Raw genomic sequence first — 8608 nt, forward strand, 5'->3', positions numbered from 1 at the left:
AGTCGAAAACACGTTCGACATGATTTCTTTGTTTTACAAAACTTTATGAGTTATATTACAGCATCACTAGCATGTTCTACAACTTTTTAATTGAAAACACGGTCGACATGATTTCTTTGTTTTACAAAACTTTATGAGTTATATTACAGCATCACTAGCATGTTCTACAACTTTTTAATTGAAAACACGGTCGACATGATTTCTTTGTTTTACAAAACTTTATGAGTTATATTACAGCATCACTAGCATGTTCTACAACTTTTTAATTGAAAACACGGTCGACATGATTTCTTTGTTTTTACAAAACTTTATGAGTTATATTACAGCATCACTAGCATGTTCTACAACTTTTTAATAATTGAAAACACGGTCGACATGATTTCTTTGTTTTTTACAAAAACTGTATGAGTTATATTACAGCTTCATAAATATGTTTTATACATTTTTCAGATGTTTGTACGCATAATGGACAATCGACATTAACAGAAAACAGAATGAATAAATCATGTCCATACAATGTTATGGAGGAAGGGGTTATGATTGTGTGACGATGGCAAAAACTTCAGCTAACTTTCTTTCTGGCAAAACCTATTTGTTTGTATGAATATACTAGCAGCAGCTTTTCCTAATATTATATTAGAGACTTATGTCTCAAAAATTACGTATTCTGATATGAATATCCGTAATTATCAAATATTGACAAAAGAGGAGACAGCCAGTAAACAACACTTGCGGAATTATGCGGATTTGTATTCAATTTCAAGATTAACTAACACTTTTATAGTGCACCCATTGCTGAAAGTACAGATAGTGTTAAACGACATTGCGGTGCAAACATTGTACCCTATGAACTCTAGCTCGGTAGTTTGTTTCAGTGCAAAGCTATACAATGGGTTGTTTGTGCTCTATCCATCTCGGGGAATCGAACAATGGATTTTAGCGTTGTAAGTCCGGACACTTTTATTAACCCACCGTGGAACCTAACCCCACATATTAACCACTCAATTTGTTAACCACTCATATTTAGTATTCAGTTATTTATTAAAGGGCAGTATTTGTTGTATTGTTCGTTTTAGCGTAGAGCTACATAATGGGCTATAACTGGGGACATTAAAAAGTACAAACAGAATTTCATCTCTATGAAACAGGTGAGTGTATGATAACATTACGTTTTCTGTACAAAAACAGGAACAAAAAACAAAATTTCAACAACAACAACAAAAATCCAGATTCACCCAAGGTAATTTTTTCGGTTAACCTTCTACTTTTTCAATGTTATTTTTCAATTACTTTTGTAAAGATATATATATATATATATCATTTCCCACTAAAAGTTAATTTCGTGGAAATGTTCAATTATATATTTTTATTTATTTTGTAAATTGTATTACAGTTGAAGAAGAAATTATAATAAATTCAAAAAAATGTTGTGTACTTACTACCAAGACTTGTGATATATATTAACCATAAATAAACTACTGTCAGCCTTTTCTACTTAGCACGTCCTTGTTTTTATGTATGAAAACATAATGAGTCAAATAATTTTTCAAGGATTCATTTGAAGCTATATATGTATGTATAATGTAATGTGTTTATATATTTGTTCTTTACTGGAATCCTATTGCTGAACTATATGTTTTAGAGAACTAGTTCGAATAAAAGTAATATTAATATATTATAATATACTTGAGAGAACTTGTATATAGATACGTATATATAACTGTTTGTTAACAGGATTTACGTAGATGCAGTGATCAACCATATGACTGGAAATATTGGTGCTGGTCATGGAACTGGAGGAAGCTACTTCGACCCTATTGCTCTTAAGTATGATGGAGTTCCTTATAGTGATTGGGACTTCAATACTAATGACAAGTGTGGGACTCCTAGTGGAAATATCGAGAACTACGATGATTCCTACCAAGTAAGGAACATAAAGGTTTTCATTTCAGTTATTAGCTGGGCATGTTGTCTTCAGTATGTTTGAGCACACCAATTTATTCTGCTCTTTAAAGTTGATTCAGTTAAATGTTATTTGTTTGTTTTAAATAACAGTGTTACTAAAGAAAAACACCTCAAATCTATTATTGTTATACTTATTTTCATTTGTATAGTCTATGATATCTCTATGAAGTTATATGTATTATGTTTGTTTGTTTTGAATTTCGCGCAAAGCTACACGAGGGCTATCTGCGCTAGCCGTCCCTAATTTAGCAGTGTAAGACTAGAGGGAAGGCAGCTAGTCATCATCACCCACCGCCAACTCTTGGGCTACTCTTTTACCAAAGAATAGTGAGATTGACCGTACCATTATAACGCCCTCATGGCTGAAAGGGCGAGCATGTTTGATTGACGGGGATTCGATCCCGCGACCCTCAGATTGCGAGTCAAGCGCCCTAGCCACTGGCCATGCTGGACCATGCATTATGTATTCCCAACTCCTAAAGCTATCTGCCCTCCTTCGGCGGCTCATCGATAAGTCTGAGGACTTACAACGCTAAAAATCGGGTTTCGATACCCGCAATGGGTACGTAACAAATAGCTCATTCTGTCGCTTTGCCCTTGACAACAAACTGAAATTATTTTGAATAGTTCTAATATCATGAATTAATTTTTTGAGTGACTTAAATGTAACTTAAATAAGAAGTCTACTGGTATGACATTAGAAAATGCTTCCGGCAGATGTTTCGTTCCTAGTAATTCCATCGAATCCATCTCGGAAAACAGTTTTTGAAACATTTCTTACCCCAATCCTTTAAGTTTTGTTATTGATATAGCTTAAGAAATGCTGAAATCAAGATAATTTATTCGTTTATAGGTACGAAACTGTAGATTAAGTGGCCTTAATGACCTGGATCTCGGTAAAGATTACGTACGTGGAAAAATCATCGAATATTTAAACCATTTAATTGATATTGGTGTCGCCGGATTCAGAGTGGACGCTGCTAAACACATGTGGCCTGTGGATTTGAAAGCCGTATTTGAAAACCTTCACGATCTTTCAACAAAATGGTTCAAACCCGGAACTAGGCCGTTTATTTTCATGGAGGTCATTGATCTTGGAGGCCAAGCAATCAGTGTGCGAGAATATAATCACTTAGGTCGAGTGACGGAGTTTAGATACGGCTACAAACTTGGTAAGCATATAGTTACAAGGTTTTTATTGCTATGATAGTATATAAAGAATTTTGCCACAAAAATGTATGTTACATGAAAATGAATACCATGGAAATATCCTGTAGTCGAAAAAAAATCTCTCAGAAGTGTGTGTTTATGGATGTCGGTAATGACACAAGTTATCCAAAATTACTAAGTCAGGTCGTTCATAGGTAAGCTGGTAAGTTTATTTCATAACATAGCTTTATACGTAGTTTATAAAGTGTTTTCTTCTAGGACTAATTTCATTGCTGCTTTCCAATAAACTTAACTGTAAAATACAGGGTGGTCTAAAATTAGCCTTCCTCTTTTAAAATTTAATAATTAGGTAACATGCAGTTTTAAATATCTTCTAGTCCAACTCAAACACCTTTTATTGACATGTGAGTAGACTCCTACGTGTGCACTATTAGTGGTTCTTAGCAGGTCTACCCGCTATTCGATTTCAGTCCACGTTCGCTGCAACATGTCTACAGTTACAGGGGCGATGATATCCGTTATCCTGGTCTTTAGCTTCGTGATGTTTGCTATAGGTGTGCGATACACGATGTCCTTAGCATACCCCCAAAGAAATAAGTCTAGTGAAGTGATGTCTTGCGAATGTGGAGGTTACGGAATTGGCCAACCCTGTAAGCCAAATGACGCATTAAGCCTTTTCTTGCATGGTTGCCATTTTACGGGTTGACACTACCCACTGGAGTGAAAAAAATACAAAAACATGACAGTAAAAACTGTTGGATGTGGGCTTCTTGAGGTATGCAATGTTAAATTGGAGGTATGATTGGAAACTTTATTTTGGTGAATCTATATTTTTTTGCCTAGTTTTTGTACAAAGCTGGTCTGATAGTAAGCAGAATCCACTTTATATTCACTAATATTGTTCCTAACTTGACCCTTGTTCAGTATCCAGATGTGATCAGTAAGCCCTTTGAAAACTATTCGCGATGTGCTGTTTACAGCTTCTCTAGTTTTTTCACCCATTGACTGCTAGAAAAGGGCACGAGACATGTTACATTTATCAAGGTACACACATGTTTCGTCGAACTTTACCGTGCCCTGCCATTTTTTCCACATAGGTATCTTTCATACAATTTTTGATACTTGGTCTTTCTTTCTAGAATATGTCGTAGAAGTAACTTGTGTCGCTTATCCACACAAAGATCCTTTATTTATTATATTGCATACTATTGCTTGGAGCATGTGAACGGCTTTTTCATTGATATTCGTGTTCGTGGATCCTCATCTGTTACAAGACGCCAAACTTTGCTTACTATAGTTAGGATACGACTAGCTTTAGGTCTATTTTTGGGTGGTCCTGGTGCCCAGAATTGTCACATATTCCTTTGTTCCAATATCATTAAGTAGAAAGGATACCCCTATCTTCTCAAAAGCGATCATTTTTAGGTGGTATCACTCTACCTACGAAAGCCCAAGTATGTCAAAATGATACTATCCATCGGCTGTGGTTGACAAAGGTCTTATTGAGTTGTATATTCAAAAGTAGCTTTTACTTCAGCAATACGAAAAATGACTTTAATGTGAAATTGTAGCAGAACTTAACAGATATTTTTAAGAGAGACAGTTGAATATTTTGGTTTAATTTTAACTAATGTTATAAAGTGTATTAGCCTTTTGTTTCTGTTAACTAATTATTCAACTAGTCATATAATAAGAATATACGCATTAAATACTTATGGTAACCTTAACTGTTACCTAAATCTTGAATTTAAAAGTGCAGCGTAGTTATTACCATAATGAACGTTTTAGGTTCAAATAGGTAAAAAAATAATTACATGTAGAACCATTTTTAAATGCACTTATATATACGATATTGAATGACATTTCCCTCTGTATCGACATGTGTGTATCTTTTGGACAACTTATTATGCAGTCCTGTGAAAGAGTATCATTGCTGACGTCTAAATCAAAATATTTGAGAAATTGGGTGTTATTGAGCGCCACTAGCCTATTGGTATAGTAGTTGTGTTTGTGAAACAAATAAATGATAAATTTTGTAGGAAATGAATTAGTTGTGTATTTGTTTCAGTTACCTTTGAAATTAAACTATTTTCATAAATATATAATTCATAATATATTTACCCAGTTCAAGCTTTTTAAATTAAATTTGAATTGTATCTAATTCATTAACAAATATTGATAAAAGCAATAAAGAATAATTTTATAAAATTTACTGATTTTCGGAAAAGTATTTAAGTTAAGAAACTTTATTTTATAAATTTTGTAGTTTGGAAGTATTTAATTTAATTTAGAATTTTCTGAAAATTAATGTAACTTATTCATTTTTACCACACTCTAAAGTAATTTTTCGATCTCAAGATTTTTTAAAGAACTTATGAAAGTACAAAACTTACATGATATGACCAGCATTATGAAAAATGCTTTGGTTTAAGAAAAATACAACACAAAAAACTACAAAAAAAAACAATCTTTCATAAAACCTATTAACACTCATAAGACTATAGTTGATTTAACTATAACAACTGTTTTGGAATTAAGAAATTCTATTTTGTACAGGATTATGACAATTCTCAAAGTTATTTTTGAAAAATGAGCGTCTTAGAGTTTTATAATTTGTACTTTTACAGAATTTTCCATGATTTATGTTCTTTAGATTGTATTAACTTCAACAACACCACATACTTGATAAATGATATTTTGAATTCAAGGCTGAAAATGAGCTGCTCTTATTTCATAACTTATATCACGCTTAGTTAGGTTGAGATTTAACTTTTGATTGACCCTCATCTTTGCCTCAGTCGCTGCTAAATTTATTTTGCATTCAAAATTGAAATAGTAGAAATCACATTTTCACAAGTCACCTTATTTATGCAACAATTTCTGAGACAACACATTTGTAGCAATAAAAGAAATAGTGAATTTGCCATATTTGGAGTTCATGTGTTTAGTGAAACACAAAATTATCAAACACATTTTTAATGTATAGACTCAAAACAAAACAAATAAATCACAGTTTTCTTCAATATTAATATCTTTAATCGAATACTGGAATACCTATAGGATAAGAAAAACATTTTACTTCAGATATAATTGATTCTATCAGATAAACTACTTCTGAGAGTAATATCAAATTTAAATGATATAAATATTCACACATAAATCCTTCCTTATTGTTAGTGTGTCATATGTCTTTTATTTTCTGACCATAAATGTTTTAACATCGTTGAATTAACATATGTAACTATATATATTTTTTGAGATTGTACCCCATTATAACATCTTATAGATGCTGTCACTGTATCTTAGTGACCATCATTAATTAATAAGTTGTTCAATAACGATTATTTTACGTAAGTTAAATGGAGCTTATTTTTCACATTATATACAAAAATGTCCTACTTTTTTCTAATACATTGTCTCTGTGATTAACCGTTGGTGCGAGTTATTTAAAGGTAATTTCTCTCAATTGTGATTATTTTGGCCATGGTCTATGTTTTCACTGTCCTTATATGGGCCTTCTTTGATTGAAAAAAAAAAGACAAATAATCAGTAGCATATACAGTTCCCTTCAGATGAGTTCGGTTTGCGCAGATTATGAAATCTTAATTGCTTTGTATTAATTTGTTTCTGGTCAGCACAGTACATTGGACAATGATACAGTTTTCACTTATAACAAAGAGAATGATTAACTAATTCGAACTTCTGATCAAAACAGATTTAACTGTGATTGTCCCGACTCACATTTATGGATTAATAAAGCCAGTTCATTGTAATAAACTGGCTAGAATCACTTGATGCCATAAATAAATAATTTCAGGAAAACTAAAAACCCATAATAATTAGAATAATTTAAATCATCAGTTGTGTACTGTTTTTGTCATTGACATTTTCGGCCAAAATATAAATAATAACTTTCGACGTTCGACCAGTTCGGAAGGTTTAAGTTAGACTTAAATACACATAACAAACAATATAGATTTTTCAAAAGTGTGAAATTAATTTTAGAATATTCATAGTAATACTAAACATCATATCTAACAGTATTTAATTAAAATAAATATTAACACGGCCAACAGTCTTAATCAAACCAATATTACCCGGCTATTCGAAGAGTTGTCCCCTGGTAGGACAACGATAGATTTAATGACTTACAACGCTAAAATCCAGGGTTCGATTTCCCGCGATGGACACAACAGATAGCCCAATGTGGCATTGCTCTAAAAGAAACAAACAAACAAACCGAAGAATTATACTGATGGTCTCTTACTGAAACCTTTAATAATTGAAACACCAACATAAGGTAATCTAATATAGAGTTTTTCCAAACAACAGCAAATGGTCAATAATATTTTTCAACCCCAACCGTGTAATTTCAGTTTCACAACAAAAATATGGAAAATTTTGTTATATGTACCATTACAGAGGATCCAAATGTAGAAATTAATATTTAGCTATTTAATATTTTGGTTAAATTGAATGCTTGTTATTGTATGTATATTAGGAAAATATGTTAAGCAAACAGAAAGTTTAACTTTGTTATAGTTATCTCAGGATTTTTCTTTTTTCCCTGTGGCAATAGGTATACTATTTTGGCAAAAAAATCCATTCTCCTCTGATTAATATATTTATGCTGCAATATTAAACTGATCAGTTGAACATTAGCAGGATTTTCGTCAACTGGCTGTTTACCGTTGGTATTCGTTGCATAAATATTTTATATAATTTACAATATGCTGTTACTTCCTTCGACAAAATATTTAATTCACATTATGTATAATAATCAGTATTCTTAAAATCATAAATAATATTCAACGTTAAACTGGTACTCAATTAAAAACATTTTATCTAGGCCTATCTATGGCCTTCAAAAAGTTAACGACTCTACATGTTTCGACGTACTACGTCATCCTCAGGATGTTTTTAATTGTGTACCAGTTTAACGTTGAGTATTATTTATGATTTTATCATAAAACACAAGTGCCAAAATACTATAATTAATCAGTTTTCTTGTTTACAGGAAATGTAATACGGAAAAATGGAGGTGAACAAATGCAGTATTTGAGAAATTTTGGTCAAGGATGGGGGTTCGTTCACGAGTATGACGCCCTCGTGTTTATCGACAACCACGACAACCAGAGAGGCCATGGAGCTGGTGGGCTTGACGTCATCTTAACCCACTTTGAGTCTCGGATGTACAAGATGGCCACTGCCTTCATGCTAGCATGGCCTTATGGATTTCCTCGAATTATGAGCAGTTACAATTGGCCACGTCACATTGAATGGGGCAAAGATAAAAATGATTGGGTTGGTCCACCCCACGACGACGACTACAAAACGCTACCCGTGATTAGAAATTCTGACCTGACATGCGGAAATGGATGGGTTTGTGAACACAGGTATGTAAAAGTATCTGCCACACATTTTAAAGCATACAAGTACAGTGAAAATATTTGTAAATACCGATACTTCTACC

The 8608-nt window shown here is 32.6% G+C and overlaps 1 protein-coding gene across 2 annotated transcripts in view; it reads left to right on the top strand.

Moving 5' to 3' along the window:
- The window catches only part of LOC106469060 (pancreatic alpha-amylase-like), a 17774-nt gene that overhangs the window by 6322 nt on the left and 2844 nt on the right, over positions 1 to 8608 (top strand). Inside the window, exons 3-5 of one of the 2 annotated variants that reach the window (XM_022397462.1) lie at positions 1735 to 1924; positions 2819 to 3137; positions 8153 to 8517. In XM_022397462.1, coding sequence (XP_022253170.1) covers positions 1735 to 1924; positions 2819 to 3137; positions 8153 to 8517 — 874 coding nt within the window. Of the gene's footprint in view, positions 1 to 1734; positions 1925 to 2818; positions 3138 to 8152; positions 8532 to 8608 lie in introns of both variants that reach the window. The other variant, XM_013929513.2, reaches the window with a different exon arrangement.

This window comes from Limulus polyphemus, unplaced genomic scaffold (assembly GCF_000517525.1).
Source record: "Limulus polyphemus unplaced genomic scaffold, Limulus_polyphemus-2.1.2 Scaffold3280, whole genome shotgun sequence".
NCBI classification, from domain to species: Eukaryota; Metazoa; Arthropoda; class Merostomata; order Xiphosura; family Limulidae; genus Limulus; species Limulus polyphemus.